General features: G+C 45.2%; 1 protein-coding gene across 1 annotated transcript in view; it reads right to left on the bottom strand.

Moving 5' to 3' along the window:
- Positions 1–20,803, bottom strand: part of LIMS1 (LIM zinc finger domain containing 1) — a 75,433-nt gene extending 54,630 nt beyond the window's left edge. Inside the window, exon 1 of the mRNA XM_061472652.1 lies at positions 20,714–20,803. Within this exon, the coding sequence (XP_061328636.1) occupies positions 20,714–20,772 (59 nt within the window). The 5' untranslated portion in view covers positions 20,773–20,803. The remainder of the gene's footprint in view (positions 1–20,713) is intronic.
- Between the last annotated feature and the right edge of the window lie 683 nt (positions 20,804–21,486).

The raw sequence follows: 21,486 nt of genomic DNA, 5'->3' as shown, positions 1-21,486 counted from the left end.
GTAAGCCTCAAGGCCTCCTCCACTCCTTCAGGTCAATAGCACTGAGGTCATGCATCTGCAGAAATCATCCTAGTATCTAATCCAGCTTCCCTTCCAATCCCCCCAGGCAGATTGCTAGTCCCTGTCCACCCTCCCCTCCTTCCTCAGCACCCTCTTCCTCTCACCCACTGGTTTATCCAGGAACTTACTTTCCATATCAGCACTTTTACAGTAGCAGAAGCAGCATTACATGCAGCAACAGAGAGGCAGAACTGTGCGCAACATGTTTAAGCCAGTAAGGAGCAAAAGAATACCCCTCAAAAGATCATAGAATGTTTTGGGTTGGAAAGGACCATAAGATCTTCTAGTTCCAACCCCCTGCCATGGGCATGGACACCTTCCACTAGACCAGGTTGTAGTCATTAAGAGGAAACAAAAATAGTTTCATTATAAATCAAGTTCAATCACCTTACTGCTTAGTACTGGATAATAAATTATAATGAATTAATTTAGCATCAACACTTTTTTTGTTGTTTGCAATTCCACTTGCAGAATGTTAAACACACTGTAACCCCAGAATTGTACTCTTGCAGTTTTACCTGATTTTGCTTATTTTAGACAGGAAGAAGGAAGTGGTCAAGGCACCCATTCCCTAGATGACTAACCTCTTTACTTATCAGTTCTCCACTGGCTGCTTCACCTACAGTGTACAGATCTGACTCTAGTATTTGAGGATCTCATGGTCCTTAAACTATTTGCCCTCAAGCACTCCTGTAAGTCAGGGAGGTGGTGTGAGGCAGGGGCAGCACCATTTATGAAAGGTCCCCGAGTGACAGAAGGTGCAGCACAGGGGACCAAATCCCGCTCTGGGCTTGCATCCTCACCTCAGGCCATCTGAAGCCTGGATGTATGCTCTAAGCAGAAATGCTGTTTAGATAAAAAGATAGGGGAAAAAACCCAGGTAGTTTTAACTCAAGCAAAAGGGAAGGCCTTCAAGCCTGTCAAGCTCATGAGTCCCACCTCAGCTGGATTTACAACCCATCTCCCATCTGGGAGATGGAGGGCTCTGGCATTTAATAGTCAGCCCTGAAAGCGCCCACTGCAACACAGCTAGACAAGGTATGTCCACCTGTCCATCCACCCTTCTCCTTTTTCCTACTTCTTTGCCCAAGTTTCTACACCAGGCAGTGTAAACAGGAGCAAATGTCTTGCCCTGTGCTGCCTGGGCCACATTAGCACATACCCACGTTCATGACTCCAAACAGTTTGGCCAGAGCTCATACACCTGCCACCAGGAGCAAGACCCTGCTCCCACTGCTGTGCCCTGCCAGAGGCCATCCTCTAAAGGGCCTTGGCAGGCTCCTTCCTGCTTTTTCATTTTTGGAGAGGGCAGGGAAGAACTGCTCCAAGAGAACAGCTCCTCCTGCAGCAGGAAAGGAGGAATACACAGCAGGATGGACCAGTAGGGATGCCGCCCAAGTCACCCCACCTCTGCATTTGCTGCACCTCACCAGCCTGCCATACAAATTTTGGCACCATGCTCGCTCCCCCTGCCTCAGTCACCCTGCTGCCTGGCTGTGCCCCTTCCCTTTCCTTCCTTTAACTGGTGAATTGAGCATTAGATACCAGGTATTTCACTTCAGGAGAAGAAAACAGCTCTGTTGCCTGCCCTGGGAAACCAACCAGCTCCCAGACAACTCAAAAGGAAGAGATCATGTGGATGCATTTCAATTAATTACACTGGAGAGGCAGGCTGCAAGCATGCTTCTCTTTCAGCCAGACCCTTTCATTTACATCTTCTGCTGGAGAAGGCCTGGTATTCAGCCAGATTACCTGGGGGATTCATTTCATTACACAGTGTCTAAAAGATGGGAGGATGCTGTACTTGCAGAGGGCTGAATTTAGCAGAGCCATAATCACATGGCAAATAGGGTTTAAAAGAAAACTGATTTTCCATCTGCTAGAGCTTTGGTCTCCAAACTATTTTAATCACGTACACCCATTAGTAAAAAAAACCTTTTGAGTGTACCACCCCAGTATATGTACATTTATTCATTTATAAATTATGTGCAGGTACTACTGAAGTCTTAGTATTATCTTCCTGTACACCAATGCATCATCCAGTGCACACACTCCGCTTTGGAGACCCCTGTGCCAATAACATGGTGACACTGGCAACCTGATGCCAGAAGCAGGATGCAAATCAACAACCAGCAGACAACTGCTGAGACCCAAGCACTCAGTCTGATGCCAGCTCAAGAGATTTACAGGCAAACAGTGAAGCAGACAGAACATGAAGACCAGAGTGAAGTAGCAGGAGGTCATTCTCTTTGCATTCCCACCATTCCCTTTTCTATTTCACCTAGTCCTCTCCAAATTCGCACCCAAGGTAAGTTGTCCCCAGACAGCCTGCTCTCCTTGGCAGGGACCAAGATAAGGATCACATCAAGTTCTACCCTTCTGCAATTATACCTGCTCAGGAAGCCACCACAAGCAGAAATGCTGCTTGTGGGCTCTGTAAAAATAAAGGGCACATCTGTTCACATATGCAGGCTGCAGTGGTTGAAGAGCTGTTTCAGTCTGACTTGGTTAAACTGGGATAACCACCGTTGTTTGGATTTAAACAATTTTTTAGGTTTAACTTCAAGGATGATCCCATGCACAACTCAACACTGATTCAAGAGGGATATGGATACATCGAGTGTATTGGCTCATCATACAGGCTCTTATGCCAGTACCACCACTAAATACTCCAGGGCAACTTGTAGGTAGCATGCATCTCAGGAAGAAAACAACAGGAAACATAACCAAAGGAAAACAGCACAAGGCTTCTTTGCAGCAAGAGGGTGTGGTATTTGTCGGAAACTTTTTCCTTTAAAAGTAATTTTTAAACCCTCTGTGTACACACACCCTTCATGAAAGAATGTGAAGGAGAAGCATTCACAGAGCTCCTAAAAGCAATCCAAACAGAGGTCACATATGAAGTGTGTTATGCATATAAATAATCATATTCAGATAAAGAATTACTATCACAGCATACCCTTAACAAGCAGTTAAAAACTGAGGTCTAAAGTCAGTAATAATTGCAGTGCTTTTTTGGCACATCATTCATTTGTGCTTCCTCTGACAACAGCCATTCCCATTTCTCCTTCCATTTACTTCTACCTGCTATAGAACCAGCAAGTCATGAAGTTCAACAGCACATCAAATACTCAGCATATAAATAAGCATAAACATTAACATCATGTGTGAGGCAAGGTACAGGTCACTTATCTGTGTGGAAAATAGGTCAAATGTAGAAAAGTAAGGGCAATAACAACTCTTAGGAGAAATATATACTTATTTTTTCCCCTTAATTCATACCCTTACGGTAAGTTACACATTTGTAATAGAATAGATGAGAAAAACATAAGCCCTAGGAGGAAATGTGCTTCAACCTGGGACTTCTATAAACATTCAAAACTTAAGAACTCATCTGAAAATACTGCTGCCATACAGCTAAAAGAAACCCTGATGTAATTCATTCAGAAGAACCATCACCACCCTAATTTGAACACAGGATTTAGCAGAAGAAACAGAAATCCCCAGAAGTTGTGCCTAACAAAAAGTAAACACTAATTTTGTGCACTGGATATTCCAATAATAGAAAGAAGTTGCTTCCAAAAATTTACTTTCTTGCTTTCTAAGTAATACAGAGCTGCAAGGATGCCAAGTTATTTTGAACACAGCCTACAACAGAATTCATTCAGGACAACAAGAAAGTGCCAGCCCAAAGCATCTTTATTTTAATACCATCTTTAGATCATGGCAATGCCAGTAACATACAATTATCCATCTGAAGATATTAAAAGAGTATAAGATTAATTTATAGAAAGTTATTTTGCTGGTCTAGCAGCAACCTTTTTTCAGTAGCTCTGATCTGCTACTGAAAAATGAGGCATCAGTCCAAAGTAAAGAGTAAGCCTAGAGAGGAAAAAAAAATAAAATCAAGATCTTTGAATAATACTTTAAAAATTTTCCACTAGTTCTTTTGACAGAAGGAAAAAGAGAAACCACACATGGAAAAACAATTTGGGTTCCCTCAACTTCAGGGAAAAAAAAATGCAAAGGAAGTTTTTATTCAAAAAGAAAAGCAACCCAAGACAAAACCACACTCAGCAGCTGGGAGCTCACCCATGGCAGTCCACCTCCCTGCAGCATCTCCCATGAACCCTGCTCCCTCCTCACCCCACGTACCACTGCATCGCTGCAGTGGCTGGGTACAGCTCTGCTGTGCTGCAACCTGTGAGTAGAGGCACCGGAATAAAAGCAGAGGCATTCTGTCACCTTTCATTTCCCTCATGACTGTGAACATAAACCCCATGAAGAGACAGCTGGCCAGACTGCAGCTGAGAAACCCACTGCTTAATGCTGGTGCCTGTGACAACTAGGGAATTAAGAAACACGAAAGAAACCTGGTCTAGTGGAAGGTGTCCCTGCCCACGACAGGGTTGGAACTAGGTCATCTTTAAGGTGCCTTCCAACCCAAACCGACCAACGATTCTAACATTTTTTATTCATTTATGTGAGAGCTTCAAATACAGTGGGCAGTTACAGAAAAGACACCATCCTAAAGATTTTAAATGAAGAAAAAAAAACAAAACAACAAAAAGGACACATGAAAACAAGAATTCAGTAAAAGATGTGGTCTTGGGAATGTACTTGAATTCACTTCAAATCTTATCTTTCAGACTGGGGCCCTGGCTGCTCTTGTGCACCATTTCAAGTTACTTAAAACTTCTTGCAGTCACTGCAGATGAAACAGCTCAAATGGGATTTGCAGTAGCCTGTACCAGGAGCCTTCACCACCACCCAGGACCATCTTCCAGCAGGACCACCCTGGGAAGAGACAACCTGGGAAGAAGAGGACAAAGGCAGCAATGAGCAGGGACAGCTCGGGTAGAAAGAGCTGGTGTAGTAAGAGAGGACTTCAGGTGACTGAGGGTGGGGCGGAGGGGAAGGTAATTGCCAGCCACAGCCTGTAACAGGAAACAGTGAAGTTTCATCCTGGAAAACCCACCATCCCACCAAGTCCCAGTATGTTCCAGATTTATTAGTGGTTAGCAGTAAATGCTTGAAAAAAAAAGCACAGGAATTCCAGTAAATGGATTCAAGACAGTAGTACAGCTACAGAGGATGATATACACCCATATTATATGAAATATATTATGTGAAATAGAAGTGACACCATAGGGAGCACCTTCAAAAAGATGGCTGGGGAAATTTATCTGAACTTCTGCTGAAATGAATGACAGAGGCTTCAGATGCTCAGCAGTTCCCAAAATGGGGCTCATAACCAGTGCCTTCTCTTCCTGGAATCATTACAGAAAAGCAGCTTTTAAATTATCCAGATTTAAATTATTGTAAATTATCCTGGACCTAAACTTGGAATTAACTCTGATTTCCACACAGAACACACTCACAGTGACAAAAAGTTACTTTAAATTCTGGTCTTTCCATGTCCAGACTTTCAGCCTATAGATGCCAAAAGATATTAAAAATAAAAATGTAATCAGCCCTCAGCTTTAACTATCACTGCCAGGAACCACAGAACAGCAATTAGATACTGGAAGTCACAGGCAAAAGGGAAGAAAGACAAAGAAGATAAAATTTTCCTTGTAGTCAGGTCAGCCACAGGATTTCCTGCTGAATTCCCTTAAGCTATGGAGACTTTTGTTAACATTTTATTTGTACTTGGATAAAGTACAGTAGAAATACGATTTTTTTTTTAAATAAAATTGTAAGGAATGCATATAGCCCAACCATGCCAAACAGCACTCCCCTACACCAAGGGAAGGATGAATGTTACTGCAGGGACTGTGCTATGCTACCATCACCCTCCGAACACGAGCCAGAGGAGAATACCATACTTTTGGGTTCAGAGCAATATCCTCTACTCCAGTGGGTGGAAGAAGTTGCTTTACCCTCAGGCCAGTCATTGATGTATGCTTAGATTGCTCAAAGGCACCTTCCCAAATGCAGAATAATCAGCCCAATCTATAACTGAGGGTATAAAAACAAAGCAGCTGTAAACCAGACACCTCTAAGGAGCAACAGAGACTGTTTTTCTGCCATAAGGCAGGATATGGATGCCAGTTCAAGAGCATCTCATTTGCTGATATTCTTATGAGCAAGACATTTTGGCAAAGCAAACGTCTGTTTGCTGCTTCTGTCTGTTTGCTTTTAAGCTCTCCTTTCCCAAACAAACAAACAAGAAGAAGAAAATTTGTACACCATTCCTGTCCCTGCTCTCTGACCTTTAGCAGGCTGCAATCACCTTGAAATGGCAGTTCAGTGACACAGTTTATGCATAGCCCTTTTCACAGCTTCTCAGGCAGGATCAGACGTGTTGCACAGTGCTAAGTACCAACCCACTATAAACTCTCCTACCCAGATCAAATAAGCTTTAAATTAAAACTATTGGTAGGTGACCTGTCTTGGTATAAAACCTACTAGGAAGAAGTGATCTTCAGTACTCCCACAGCTGGCATAAACTGTGCTGCATGCTTTGCGCAATTAAACAGAGAGATCATTAAGAACTGTGCCTGACCACATCTGTCCCACCAAGCGGCATCGTACATGGAGTTAGCCCAGCCATAAGCCGCGCTTAACTTACACATAATGTGTGTCCCTGAACATCACCAGCTATTTTTTCTTTCAGAAACTGGGATAGGAATCAGAGTCACTTATAATATATATGAAATCTGCCAGTACTGTTTACTGGACTAAAACATATCTAAAAATGCTAGCCTGTACTTTTATGACAGCATGTCAAATGTCAAGGCCATGCACAACATGCTCTAGAAATTCAAATGTCTGGATTCCTACCTGGATGACCCATAAGAGAACATCACTATTATAACCCTCCCTCAGGAAAAGATTTAGAGGACAGATAACATGTAATACATACGAAGCTAGACATTCTTTCCAATTACTGGGCAAAACCCAAGGGTCCAAACATCTGTTTAATACTACATTTGGTTGCCACTATTGCTGCCAGTGGTGGCAGATCTTCTGTTCTAACACTGCCCTGCAACTATCCCCTTTGGAAGGTGGCTCCTCCACATGTATTTATAAAGGAGATGATAACAAGTAGCTCTGAGCAGTCTGACCTGGTGCTCAGCAGTAAGCAGAAAGCACAAGCATAAATTAATTAGGAACACAAACACAATGCAATACACACATACAGAGATTATGGTTTCAGTGACTTAATGGATAAATCATTACAGTTGTCCAGAATTCAGTCTGGTTCATGGGGAAGTGGGGGATATGCCAAATGAACAGAAAACCCATTTTTTACCATTAAATCCCAATGTGCTGTTCCTAATGTCACTGAAGAATTCTGGCATAACACCAAGAAAGACAAGAAACATTGACCAAGACATACAAATACACCAGGCACCTTAGAAAACACAGCAACTTTGACATTGTAAGTGTTATCTTCCTTCCTCTTTACCATCTTCCGTTTTGTAATGCCTGGCAACAGGCACTTCAGGGCCCTGCTGCTTCTGGGATGCACTGTGATTAACCTCTGTCAACCATGTTGATACATAAATGCCATCTTCCCTGTTGCTGTTTTGTTCACGTGTATCATTCACTAACCACTGCTACAGGGCCCAGCACCTCTCCCCTGCTTTCCCTTGAAGGGGAGTTCTGGTCTTGTCAAAACATAACTACTGCAAAGCACCGCCAGTTCTCAAACCAGACCCAGGACATCACCACAACGTCACCTCTGCCAGAGTCAGTTTGGCTCACTGGCACGTCACCAGGAGCCCCACGGCTCACAGTTCCATGGGCTCCAACTCACTCCACTCCCTTCCACCAGCAGTAGTAACTCCACCGCCAACCCAAACCTCAGCTCCCTTTCACAAACAAAACACACTTGCTGTAAAATTCACTCCCCAGAGCTCTCTCCAGGTACCATGAAGGCTCCCATGAACATGCACCTCCTTCTTGCTTACCGATCTGTAACCATTTTGTTTGCACCAAAGCTGAAAGAACAACGTGCAGGTCATCAGCCAAGTGGACACCGTGCTATAAATGCAAATTAAATTCTACCAGTTAGCAGCACACCGGGTTAATACACAACTTCTTAATACCCTACTGTGTACCACTGAAACTGAACTGACATTTGGGTGCCAGACTCTGAGCAAGCAGACCTGCACTAACTCACTTTTTGTAGCCTGCGGATCCAGACTTCCATTTTCTTTCTCACATTGCCATTTGCATAATGGTTTGCTAAACTATGCAAACCCAATTATGGCAATGAAAGGGAGTTGCCATCCCCTTGAAAAACTGTAAGTAAAACTATAGGGTCATATAGTACAATGATCACTTTTTAATTAAATCCAGGTCTTCTGTATGAAAAAAAAACCAACTGAAACAGCCTTAGTTACTACTTATAAGCAAGACATGAACTATACAAAATACACTTTGCTAGCTGCAAAATCCAATCTGGGACAACTTCAACTGAAGGTGTTTATCTGTGGGCACAGGGATCTAACACTGGGCAGATATACAGTATCAATTTACCCAGCAAGCACCTGCTCTTCTTTAAATATGAGAAACAATAGATTAGGAAAATATCCACCCAAGCCGTAACTGTTCTGAGACAGAACTTACTGTAACATCCAGACAAAACTAACTCAAAACAACATCCCCACACCTCATACACAGAAGCAAGGCTTCAAAGCTGACAGAATTGTTTTCCAAGTATTAGTGGGTATTTTGTCTTATGTGGCCACTGAAGCTCCACTTACAGGCCCTTAAGTCTAAACCAAACCCCATTAAAGAGAACAGAATTATCAACTGGCTTCAAGAGAACTGGGAAAGCCTGCTGTCTTAACCTAATCAGTTAATCACAGTAACCTCTAGCATTTGCACATGTTATCAGAGACATTATAAAATCAAATGATCAAGTGATCAAATATACAGCTTGGGGTATTTCTGTGTGCATAACAATGTGCAGAAGATAAATGACTCTTCCCTTCAGCTGGTGCAGAATTCCCTATTTATAGGCATGCAGTCTTGAGAAATTGTCACAAGCTCCACTATTTTTATTGAACTTAATGATAAAACCCTGCAGATCTGAAAGGAAATTGATTCTGAGTAAGGGAAAATCACCTGTACTTCTGACAGGTAATAATTTCAAAATTTACTATAGAAGCTGGCAAAAGGATAAATCAGGACAGCCACTTTTTTATCAAAACTTCTTTTGTTTTTTTTTTTTTTGTCTTTTTGGGGAGTTTATTTTCTCTATTAGAAATTCAGTTCCTGTCTAAGCTACAAAACTCTCATCTGACTGAGCAGCTATTAATGTGACAACAGCAACAGCAAGTGGGATGTCATAGTAAAACCTCAGGGCTCATTCACAGGTGGCTTTTGTACCAGGACAAATTGATACGCATTCCCAACAAGTTTCCACGTATAGGAGTCAGGAAAGACAAAAATTACATCTTTATAGAATTTAAAAAGTGTTGTGGGGGAAACAAGAGGGAGAGTTCTTAAAACCTGTTCCTCAGTTATTTTTGTATCACTGTCAAGCAGAAAAAAGGAAGTTATCCCCATGCTTTAAAATACCTCTGCAAAGCTGCTCTATTTGAAAAAATGCTAAAGGCAGCTGGTCGTCCATCTCAATTTCCCTCTTGACATGGAAATGCAGAAAACCCCTTTCTGAGTCAGTCCCCCAATCTTGAGAGGTGGACACATTTCTTCCCCTGTAGAAGACACTTCTGTATTCTCAGAAAATTCTCCTATATGCCTGGAAAAAAAATGGGGGGCAATTTAATCTTCATCCTCCCTTGGTGGCTGGCCTCACCTCTCAAAAGGTACAGCCAGAGGGGTGATGCAGACAGCGACTGCAAAGACAGCTCAAGAGAAGCAAGCAGTAGCACATTGGCCAGCTAGCTAGAAATGACCTCAGTCTGCCTCTTCATAATTAATGAATAAGCAAACAATTCCTGACTTCAGCTGCAGTTTTCTCTCTTCTCCCTCTGTATGTGTGCTATGAGCGTAATCAGTTCATAGTGTGACCTCATGCCTGAGTGCTGAAGAGGAAGAGAAAGCCACAGCCATGCTTTGGGTTGATGAAACATTGAAGATGTTCTGTGCAACATCACACACCTGTTAGCATAGAAGTTGCATATTTAAAGAAGCAAAGAAACAGGATACATCTGAGCTGTTGGAAAGCCAAACATTCTAGCATGCCATAAAGTAATAAAAAATTATAAGGTACATAAGGAAAAAAATTCTTCTGGTGGTGGTAAGAGACAGGAGAAGTGGCATATCACCACTTGGCAAAGGTTGCCAGGAGGGTTCCCACACCCATGCCACTAGGCACACTGCAGACCAATGCCCTGTATTTGGATATCCCCAGATGCTGCCACTGTTCCTCAGCTTCCCCTTGCCACAGTGCTTTTGATGCCATACCATCATCTACTGAGGTTTTAAAACATTAGTCATTCTTATGGGTGCATTTCTTTCTTTGGAAGAAAAACTTCAGTAGTGGCATCCTGTGTTTGTTTATACACCTGACCAGGCAATTGTGAATAATATTTTGGAGACAACAATCTATTGTAATACCTGCTTGTATACAATGAAGAGTTGTGGCATAATTTATGTTAGAATCACTTTAAACAAACAAACAAACAAACAAATCCACATTTTCTCCTGCCACTCTTCTTACCTATTTGGTTGGTTTCAATACTTCATGTGCTGAAATATATCTCACATATATCTCATTAAAAGGCTTATAAAGGGAATACAGAGGAACAGATACAGTTTAGTCCCCACATGAGCCACAGACAGTGAGGGGGAACCCAGGCCCTGTTTCTGGAGATGTTTATCATGCCAGCTTCGTGCACTTGAGCTCTTGGCTCCAAGGAAATGACAATTCAAACTCATAACATGACCCGAGTGAAGTCAGGAATTTAACTCAAGTGCTCTGCATAAGCAGGACTATATTGTCTTCAGGCTGAATAAATGAATCCAATTATTTTTACTTGGATACATTTCACTGTCCATGAATTTCTGAAAAATGAGTAGATCCTCTCTGTAAATTTTTGATGTTTCCTTTAAGATATGAATACTTGAGACAAATATTATGAGCTTCTTGTCCTCCTTGATTTCTGATAATATCGTAAGGAGAAAAGCATATGAAAAAAGTTTCAGTAAATTCAATTACATTAATATCCTTGCAACATTTCCACTCAAGCACTAATTCAGCACTACAATTTGAAATACTGGATGGATATTGATGGCACAAGCACTTTGGGCTTATTAAACTTTGGATCAAAATGAACTTCAGGTGAACTTCAGTATTTCCACGGTATGCAGAAAAATCTATTTTTAGCATAACAGCTATGGATTTCCTTCTAATTAATTCAGTTAGACCCTGCCTCTCTTGCATCCCCAAGGCCAGCTACAAGAACATTATCATTTAAACCATGAATACAGGGTAGGTAACTTTGTTTTTCCAAATATGATGGAAAACCTTTTGATCTGGAGCTAAGGCCCTGTTCATTCTGCATACACTTTCATAAAAAGGGATTAATGGTATGTTAGAAAAACTGGACTCAGCAATTTCTCATTGTATTCTCCACACACCATGGCAGGGGGAACTGATAAATATCTGTAGTGTAAATCAAACAAGGAGCATTACTCAGCATATGAGAGAAAAATCCTCTACTTGACATTTGTACCATCATCATCCTCCATGCCTGCATGGGTGGGACACCAGAAGACAGCTTTCAGTGGCATGGTCCCTCCTCCAGGGGGATGAAACCCAACTTTTCACCCTGGAAGACCTCCCAACAGCATGCTGACGCCACCCAAACTACCCAAGTGATGGCTGAGACAGCCACAGGGCTCTGCTGGGCACACGGGGACCTACAACCTGGCATCTGCCCCATCACTTCCTTGCTCTGACCTCTTGTTTCTTGCTCCTGCACTTGTTTCTGTATGTGTGTGGAAGGAACACTACTCCACACTTTTAACTGTGTTTTTATGGACTTAACAAAAAATCCATTACATGAGTCAAGCCACCACAGAGCTCCAAATCCATTGGGTAAAAACAACTAAACCAATTTTACCTCAGATGACACAAAACACTCATTTTGTAATTCTGCCTCCCTTGGGAATCTGTCCATGCTGAAACTGCTCTGAAAAGACATTGTTATCATGCAACAGCATTAAACTGCTCGAATGTCTCTTTTCACAAAGCTATTTATGAATGAATAAATAGCCCAAGGTGAGCAGAAGGCTTTCTCATGAAACCTGAGTAATAACACAATATTACTGTTCCTGGATTCTCTGCCATTTTAACATGTTCTAGTAATTTTCCCAAGAGTGATGTCAAGGATCCTCTTAACTCTTCTGTTTGCCCATCTCTGCATGGTAATGATAAAAATATTGATTTTCACATTTGTGACTGATGCAATTCGACACAAGAAATCCAAGTTATTTCCCCCTTGCTGTGTACCAGCTAAGCAATTGCAAGTACAAAGAGCTTCACTTGTGTCAAAATGAAGCAGTGTCTTTAATACTTGACACTTGAAATAGCACTTTATTTTTACCTATACTTTTTTTTTTTATTTTATCTGTACTTTTCAAAACAGAGCCCCAGTCCAGCAGTGGATTTAATGCAGGCTGTGGAAGGGATGGGTGTGAAGAGCAGCAATGTTTTATGGGTGAGGCTTGCCTCAGGTGCGAGCCAAAACTGAGGAGCATCCTGCCTTCCCCTGAGATCTGTACTGACCATGACAGAGCCTGGCACATCGAACACCCACCACTGCTTAACCCCCTTGGACCCTCCCCAGGTCCCACTGGAAAGGTCAGGGTGATCACTCCCATCCTGTGTGAGACAGTAAAGAAAACACAGCTTTCAGGCTTAGACAAAGATTGGAAATTCTGACCTCTGGGCTTACACCGTACACAGCCATTGGCAATATTTTATCCTTCCTTGCCTCATGTGGCTACAAAGCTATGACACAACCCCTCCCCCAGCCACCCTGGCCACACTCCAAAGCTAAACTCAGCCTGGAGAGCTTCTTGCTTCATTCCGCTGCCTGAAGACATACAGCTTCCAGCGTGGCACTGAGCAATGCCATTTCACAGAGGACATCACATAAGCAGGATGCCCAGGGAGAAGGAGAGCCTTTTCTCATAGGGAAAAAGAGAAATTGTAATTGCTGGAGATTTCAACAGAGAACGATTCATCCCAGGGCTGCGAGCCCATCAGTCTCCCCAGAGACTGCCCTGGCTCTACAGGTTTCTTTTATAGAACCCGAAACAGTTCTTCAGTGTTCACTAAACAGTGAACAAGCAGGATATCAGCCAAAGCAATAATCCCCACCGGCCTTTAGATCATTTCAAACAATTAACATAAGCTGCTATTATTTGATGTAACAACAGAAATCACACTTCTTTGATGCACTATGGCAAATGAGCATGCTGAAGAGGCAAAATGAGGTAGTGTTTTTTTTTTTTCTGGGAAATAAGTACTTTTGTAAATAACACCTACCCCGTGTACCATATTTATACAACTATTTCAACAAGCAAGATTTGTGAAAGCCCACTATAATCCACTAACGATAAAAGATCAAAGAAACTAACAGGAAGGCCAGGATGTAATCAAAATATTTAATCAGTAAGAGGTTTCTTATCCCAGCCATAAACTCAAGGGCATTTCAGGGCGAGCTGTGGGAGGAGAAGCTGCCATGAATGCCCAGAGGATGTGTGGCCAAGGTAGATGGAGTCCCTTGAGAGAATCTTGCCCTCGTGTCTTGCCAACGTCTCTTCCTCCTTCCCTGCATGGACACCAGCGGCACACACCATCCGGGGTCTCCCATCAGTTTCAGTTAAACAATCAAGGGTGGAAATGTGATTTGTTCTCCTAAATCCCCCCTCCCCCACCAAAGTTAAACATTTGGCCTTTGGTTAAACTAAATGTGCTTTTTTTCTCTTCCTTTTAAAGCAAACTCTCACGATCCCCGTGTGACCCTGGTGGGAGGACAGAGGGAGGCAGGGAGACCCCGCCGTGCGCTCAGAGTACTGCCAGCGCCAAATGAGTGTCAGCTCCCTGAATGGTAGAGATGGGTATAAAGAACTTTGAATTACTTCCTTTCCTTTTTTTTTCCCCTAAAGAACAAGGGAAGAGCTACTGGGATTTTCCTCCTCACACTTTTCTTTTTTAAATACATACTTGGCAAACATTAAAGAGTTACATATTTGGATACATTAAACAAGTACTTTGATAATTCAATTTCTGGAAGGGGAAAAAAAAAAAGGCAAATTCTCACCTTCTTTAAAGGCTTTACTCTTACTTGTTTGTATGTTCCCTAGGTTATCAGCACATTTCCCTTGGCTTTTCTGACAGAAATACACATATCCTTGTAACCAGAGAAGTATGGGAAACTCTGGAAACATCCAACTCTGTACAAACATTTAAAGCTCAGACACTCTAATACAAAACAAGCACTTCTCTGAAACAAACATCTCCAGATGTTTTAGCATATTTTTATATAGATAGATATATATAAGATGTGACTCAGGCACGGAAAGCCAAAAGAATGTTCTCATTTCCTGAGGCTGGCTAACAAAAAGGGAAAAAAATGTGAATGAAGGAACAAAGATTTTGTAAGTCAGCTTTTTCTTAACAGCAGCAGCTTTAAAATGATTCACTTCTATTCCTTTTTCATATAGTCAGAATATTGCCTCTCTCCTGCAAGTGCGTATACACACAAAAGGAAACAGAGAAGGGAGGAAAAAAACACACTGTTTCGTGGCATGGTTAAAGTACTGTGGAAATGTCAGACAGGTCTCCTTCTTCCGAATCCTCTGAAGGTGAATTTCTGCAGACTAGTTCTGTGACAACCATGCAAAACCACTGCCACAGTGGTTTCCCTTCAGGCAGGGCTGTAGGAGGGGACAAGAAGCTGCAGAGAAAAAATACTCAAGGGTGCTTTCAACAGCAGCAAGCAAAATTGCCCAGGCAATCCTCCTTCAACAACTCTTCCAGTGCACAGAGCATGAACATGCCCCTTCCCAACACTGCACCCAGGATGGCTGCAGGCAGTCCACAGCCCCAACCGGGACCGTCAAGAAACACAACTCCCTCCTCACAGAACCCCACCTATAACACCGCTCACTGGACCACAGCAACATGACACAAATCCGTGCTTCTGCCAAAATAGGTATTTCCACCTTTTCAATGTCCCTTCACCCCAGACATCACCAGCACTCACAAGATCAAGGAACCGATCCAGACTGAGACAAAATCAGTTTTAAATCTATGTATCTATAGTCTCTATTGCCATGGGTTTTCAGCTGACTCAGGTTCCCTTTGCCGGCATGAATGATGTTGTGGGACGGGAGCGTGCGGGTCACCCTGGTCAGCTGTAGCACAACCACATGCTTAATTAAAATGTCTCTGTAATCGCCGCCTGCGGGTAAAGCAGCTGCCCTGGCACAGCCCAGAGACAGTCTGTCCTGCTTCGTGACACTGGCCAGAGCTGGGGCTGGGCGATGATCACTGCTGGGTGAACCTCAGCCCACTTACCAGCAGACCCTGGCAAAATCAAATTACTTAATCCAGCGCAAATGTTGGTGTCTCTGTCACAAAACCTAAGCCTGTCCTGCTACCAACACAGTGGAGGGGTTACAAACTGAAGTATGAGCCTATTTGCAAGTGTTTCCTCACAACGAAGATTCATCAAAACCAGAGGGTTTTGCAAGCAGATCTGCTGTGCTGATTCAGCCCTGAAACTGCAGGGGCCGCCTTACCCTGACCACGCTGGCTGGCAGCCCGTGCCGCCCTGCCTGCCAAGCTCTAGCTTTTCATTCCCAAATCAGAGACAGCACGCCAGGACACACCAAGGGAAGGCTCGATGATGCTGTGGCTCACGGAGGCGAGAGGCTGACAGCCAGTTCCTCACCCCCAACCGGGCAGCACCCAGCACCAAAGGAGATGGCTAAGACCCTGCGACAAATCGTTGCAGAGCACTGATGCCTCCTTTCCCCCTCCCAGGGCAGAGTTGAAGCTATTTCTCTGCGTGGTTGTCTCTCCCCACATCAATCCCACAGCTGTTGCGCATCAGCATGGGGTCTGGACAGGAGCCACAATGCCATGTTGTTGCCTCCCAAGTATTCGCTGGCGTTACTGCTCTGCTTTGCTGTGGTCTTTCTCAGTGCCCCCAACTACATTAAAACAATGCGTCAGTACAGAAAAACCGTATAATTCTGAGCATGGCAGCTTCCCCATGCTCCTCAGGCCACCCAGGAAACACTCATAACATCATTACATTGCCTTAATTTCTCAGATTATCCACACCAACTTCCCACCCATGATGTGAGCAACAAACACTGAGGTTTTAACTCCGCTGTTCCCACCAGTTTAGGGTCTACTCAATCAAAAGTCCATCCACTGGTGTGCTCCTAGTTCTTCACACTATTTAATGCAAGCAGTGACTGAAACAACCCTAAAAGCACCGAGTGACTTAAGATTCATCTTCCTATCGAATTCTGTAGAAGTGGCTGGCGGGTTCTTTTAATAAGTGAAAAAATGGACGATCAGAGCTGGAAGTCAAGGACTTCTTATTTAAAATATAAGGGAAAACAATATGAAAACACTTAGCATAAAAACTCATCCTGGGTGCTGTCCTTGTTGCAACACTATTTTTTATGCATCCTAGGATACTCCAGACAATGCCTTTTTTGCACAGAACATGGTTTCAGACGGCAGGCAAGAGGTCCACCCTGCCCATAAATAGTTTGTCACTGGGTACACACCATCAGCTTCTGCCCCCCAGAACCTTGCCAATGGTCTCCATGACAAATTCATCAAACTGTTCTGCATAAAGGCACACAAAACCAGCCAAGGAAATTACAGTATCTTTATTTTCCCCTTCTATCTTATGTTAAAAAAACATAAGTAAGCATTTTCACAAAGACTGAAGACACTACAGGAAGGGAAATGCTGAAGTAATTGCAAAGGAGTGTCCTAATTTGAAGAAAAGCATTAACCCCAGGGCACATTCCCTTGCTACATTTTCTCTAATTGTCAGGTTGAATTAGGACCTTCCCATCCTTTCTGCCTGAACACCACCACTTCTGCACAAGTGTTCATGCACTGTAACACGTTGCTAACGCAACAGGGACAGCAGACCACATACACAGACGCTTGGTTCATGCTATGGATAGCTTATACAAGGGAAGGCTTTGGCTATCAAAACATGACTGTCAGTCTAATTTTCCTTGTCATCAGCACTTGCCATCATGGAAAGACCTGACAGGAGTAAGCTCCCCATCAACTATCAAGATGCTTTTAGCACAGCTAATAGTTAAAGCCTCCCTATATTGTAAAGTAATAAGAGACTGCATTATGCTACGGAGTGAAAAAAACTTTAAATCGGGCTTTGGAGAAGAACAAAACCCAGATGAATCAGGATGTCTAACCTCACACACTTAGCACAAAGCCACAATTGCAGGAGCTGAAAAGCCTGCCTTAAGTGCTTCAATAATAAATATTTTATTGCAACTTGAAAAAGAATTTGTTAACTATAAAAACCATTCTCTGCCACAGCAGGCCATTAACGGTTCCCAGGCAGTAACTGTACGCAGACAGTTCGAAGAAAAAGACCGGTGCGTCGCAACTGAGATAGAATGCAGCATCACATTTAGATTCTTACTTATGGAGTCCCCTATCAAAGCCAGCAACACCAGGAAGTGCCCGCATTTTTGAGCTTTACAGACTACAGCAGATCAGGAGCTATAAATTCAATAAGTCTATGCTAGTTTTTCAAATGCAGTTATGCTCTAAATAAAGAGCAGCCTGCTTTGTTCAGTATTTTATGCATGTTGGACTGTATTTATTGCTACAAAATAAAATGTTTGTGCTTGGAAGCTACAAAAACTTAAGATAATAATGCAATAATACTGCAAGCTGATGTTTTTTCTCTGAAATGCCTAAGCAACTTATTCCAACGATAACACATCAAAATGAGTTCAGCACAACCAGCTGGAAAAGCTGTCCACAAAACTCAAGAGGACATTTATTAAGCAAGCACCCAGCAATCCCAAATGACAGCCCACCACCCAGCACTGACTCATCTACAGGACACACTGCACATCCCTCCCTGCACAAACCCCTCTCCTCTGGGGCAGTCTCATCTCCTTCAGCCAGCAGTCCTGCAACTGGCTTCCTCTCTGGAGCTGACCCCACAGCCTGTCCCTGCTGTGCCCTGTCAGGCAAGCAGCATTCCCTGCCTGGCCAGCAGCTCCCTCCAGCCACACTGCTGCCAAAATCAACTGCACAGCACCATCACCTCCTGAGCCACCGCAGAGCACCTCGTCCTTGACACAACGATTCACCCCAAACGACTGGTGAGAAAAACACTGCAGAGGGGTCTGGCCAATTTAGACGAGGGGCCCCATATCCAGCCCTTGCTGGGCAAGCAGTTCATACTCAGAGTGCATCAGCAGCAGTGGGACTCCAGCCTGACTCTCAGCCACGGGAGTATTTGCTCGGCTGGGAGGCAGCCAGGCTCATCCCTGCTGTCAGGGAGGAAGGATGCTCAAGCTATCACCCAATCCCAGGATGGATGCTCTGCCGATGCCGCTTCCCTGGATGTGCTGGCCACCTGCTTTTCTTCTTTGGGATGCACGGTGTGCATTTTGCATTGAAAGAGCTCCCCCCTAGACAGCTTTAAGCAAAGTGGGCTCCCACCAGAGCGCTCTGCTGCTTCGCCTCAGCAAGTTTCTGCAAGCGTGGGCTCTAGTCTGACTTTGTCCCAAAATTCCTTGCTGTGCCAGGGGTGTAGCATAGTTCATATTCTGGGAAGCGTGTATCAGCAGGACAGCTGGCTTGCTCCCTGACAACCTCAGCACAACAGATGCCAAATACGCAATTGCTCTATTTACCCGACGAGGCAGGCTCTGTACTGGAGCTGAAGCACCTGTGTGGGGCTTAAGGCCATGCAGATCGTTGCAGTCACAAGAAGCTGATGCTCACGGCACAAACACTGAGCACTCGGGCACTTTTGGGAATAGAACCTCTCCTATGAAGGCAGGCTGAGAGAGCTGGACTTCTTCAGCCTGGAGAAAAGAAGGCTCCAGGAAGATCTTATAGCAGCCTTCCAGTACTAAAAGGTAGCTTATAAAAAATCTGAAGAGGAACTTTTTACAAGGGCATGTAGTGGTGGAACAAGGGGGAATGGATTTTAGCTGAAAGAGGGGAGACTTACATTAGATAGTAGGAAGAAATCCTTCACTATGAGGGTAGTGAGGCACTGCCACAGGTTGCCCAGAGAAGCTGGGGATGCCCAATCCCTGGAAGCGTTCAAGGCCAGGTTGGACAGGGCTTTGAGCAAGCTGGTCTAGTGGAAGGTGTCCCTTCTAACCCAAACCTTTCTGTGGTTCTATGAATGCAGAAAGAAGCCTGGCCTAGAAACACCCATCACCCACTGAGATGTGGGTTGCAACTTAGAATGAGTGAAGAAAAAAGTTACCTCCATACACACAGACATCCAAATCACTTTTGTCATCCTTTCCTCAGCATGCAGTCTCACAGCAGCTATTGCTGAAGCTGGCCAAGGCTGGTGAGACCCTCCAACTCCTCTCCTGTGCCCCGGCATTACCGGGGCGCTGACCCGGGAGCAGGGCCAGCTCAGCAGTGCCCACCACAGCGGCCCCGACTCGGTTTGCTTTCAGTGCTGCCACAGCTCTCCTTCAAAGGTGTGGTGCGAAGCTGGAGAGGCTCACGGCAGAAATCGGGCACGGGAAAGATAAAGCAGTCTTTAGCCAGGCTGAAGTCTGGACGCCAGGTGACGTCCTGAGCCCGCAGCCCAAGCCTTACGATCCACTCTTTTCCCTTCACGCAACCCCAGGTTTTGCCGTATTAGTGGAGCACTTACCAAGTGCTTTAACTAGGGATGTTTCTTCTTGAGAAATAACTACAGCGGGTGAGGCTTTGAAACACTGGACGAATACACGAGACTTTGCTTTCCATAACCCATCCCCATTAACCATTCCCCAAGATATGACTACTCCATAATTGTGGGATAGGCATAAAACTGCACGAATCTCACCGTGTAAACACCCGAGGTTACTCAGAACCGCGATTTTAAAACAACCACGTCCCCTAGGAAAGGCCGCCTCTTAACGCGAGGGGCACTAAACCACCCTCAAACTCCGTTCAAAACAGGTTACGATCGAGGTTTGTGTATCGTTTCCAGCTTGCAGTGACAAGGACTCACGGGCCATCCCGCTGCTCCTCGGGGGAACGCAGCCCCGAGGGGATGAGAGGACACGGGTTCGACGTGCCCGCTCCTGCCGGCCCCATCCCGGTGCCGTCGGAGGGAAGGTGAAAGTTCCACGTGAAACGGGAACTTCCCGGGGTGACGGGGAGGAGGCGGCTCACCCGCTCTCTTCACCAAGCCCCTCAGCGGACCGTCCCAGCGCCCGTCCCACCCGCCGCAGCCCGGGGCGGCCGCCACCGCCCTGCGCCCTGCACGGCGCCCAGAGGAGCTGAGGGGAGCGCCCTCCACGGGGCACCGGAACGGAGGTGGGGAGGGGGTGTTCGAGCCAGCGGGCAGCAACCGCTGACAGCGGCCGGGCCGCACCGCGCCGAGACAAAGCGCCGCCCTCGCAGGCGCCCGCCACGGGAGGCGGGACGGGGCGGAGGACCCCGTGCTTCTCCTACCTGTTACAGTTCATCCCTGCTGCTGCTGCTGCTGCCGCCGCCGCGGCCACCCCCAGCATCCCGCCGCTGCTCCGCCACCGCCGCGGAGCGCTCGCCGCCCCCGGGAGGAGCCACGCCGGGCGGCGGTAATGGCGCTGGGCGGCCGCACCAGCGGCACCGCGCCCGCCGCTGGAGGGCGCGCTCGGCCCGCGCCGCCGCTGCTGCCGGGCCCGGCTCCGTGAGCCGAGGGCAGGCCCCGCCCCGGGCAGCGCCCGCCCGCCCGCCCGCCGCGCCTGGGGCCCGCTCCCGCCAAGGCCGCCCAGCCCCGCCCGGTGAAGGAGGGCGGGCTCCGGCAAAGGTGGGAAGCCAGGTTTGGACATGGGGGAGCTGAGCCAGCTCAAGTCCCGTCCCTGGCAGTGTTCAACGCCAGGCTTTGAGCGGCCTGCTCTAGGGGAAGGTATCCCTGCACATGGCAGGAGGTTGGAACTGAATGAGCTTTAAGGTCCTTTCCAACCCAAACCATTCTGTAAGTCTTGGGAACTGGTATATTTGTGGTTTTTATCAGCCTCTCAGGAAACACACAGGGTTGGAGGGGTGGTCATGGGCAGAAAGGCCTGTGAAGGAACCTGTAGTAGGTGCCAGAGAGCCCTTGGTGCTGTTTTTTTTCCAGACCAGAAGATCAGCATTGAAAAAATTCCAAGTATTTTTGCTATTTCTTACATGTGGTTGTGTAGTATGGTATTATTTCTAGCAAGAGAGCTGTTGCCTCATGTTAAGGAGGTCTTTCTATTCTG

The sequence above is a fragment of the Pezoporus flaviventris genome, unplaced genomic scaffold, assembly GCF_033815535.1.
Source record: "Pezoporus flaviventris isolate CSIRO_AGI_PZ_B2104156 unplaced genomic scaffold, CSIRO_AGI_Pfla_v1 ptg000072l, whole genome shotgun sequence".
Lineage (NCBI taxonomy): Eukaryota > Metazoa > Chordata > Aves > Psittaciformes > Psittacidae > Pezoporus > Pezoporus flaviventris.
This window is presented reverse-complemented; position numbering and strand designations above follow the sequence as displayed.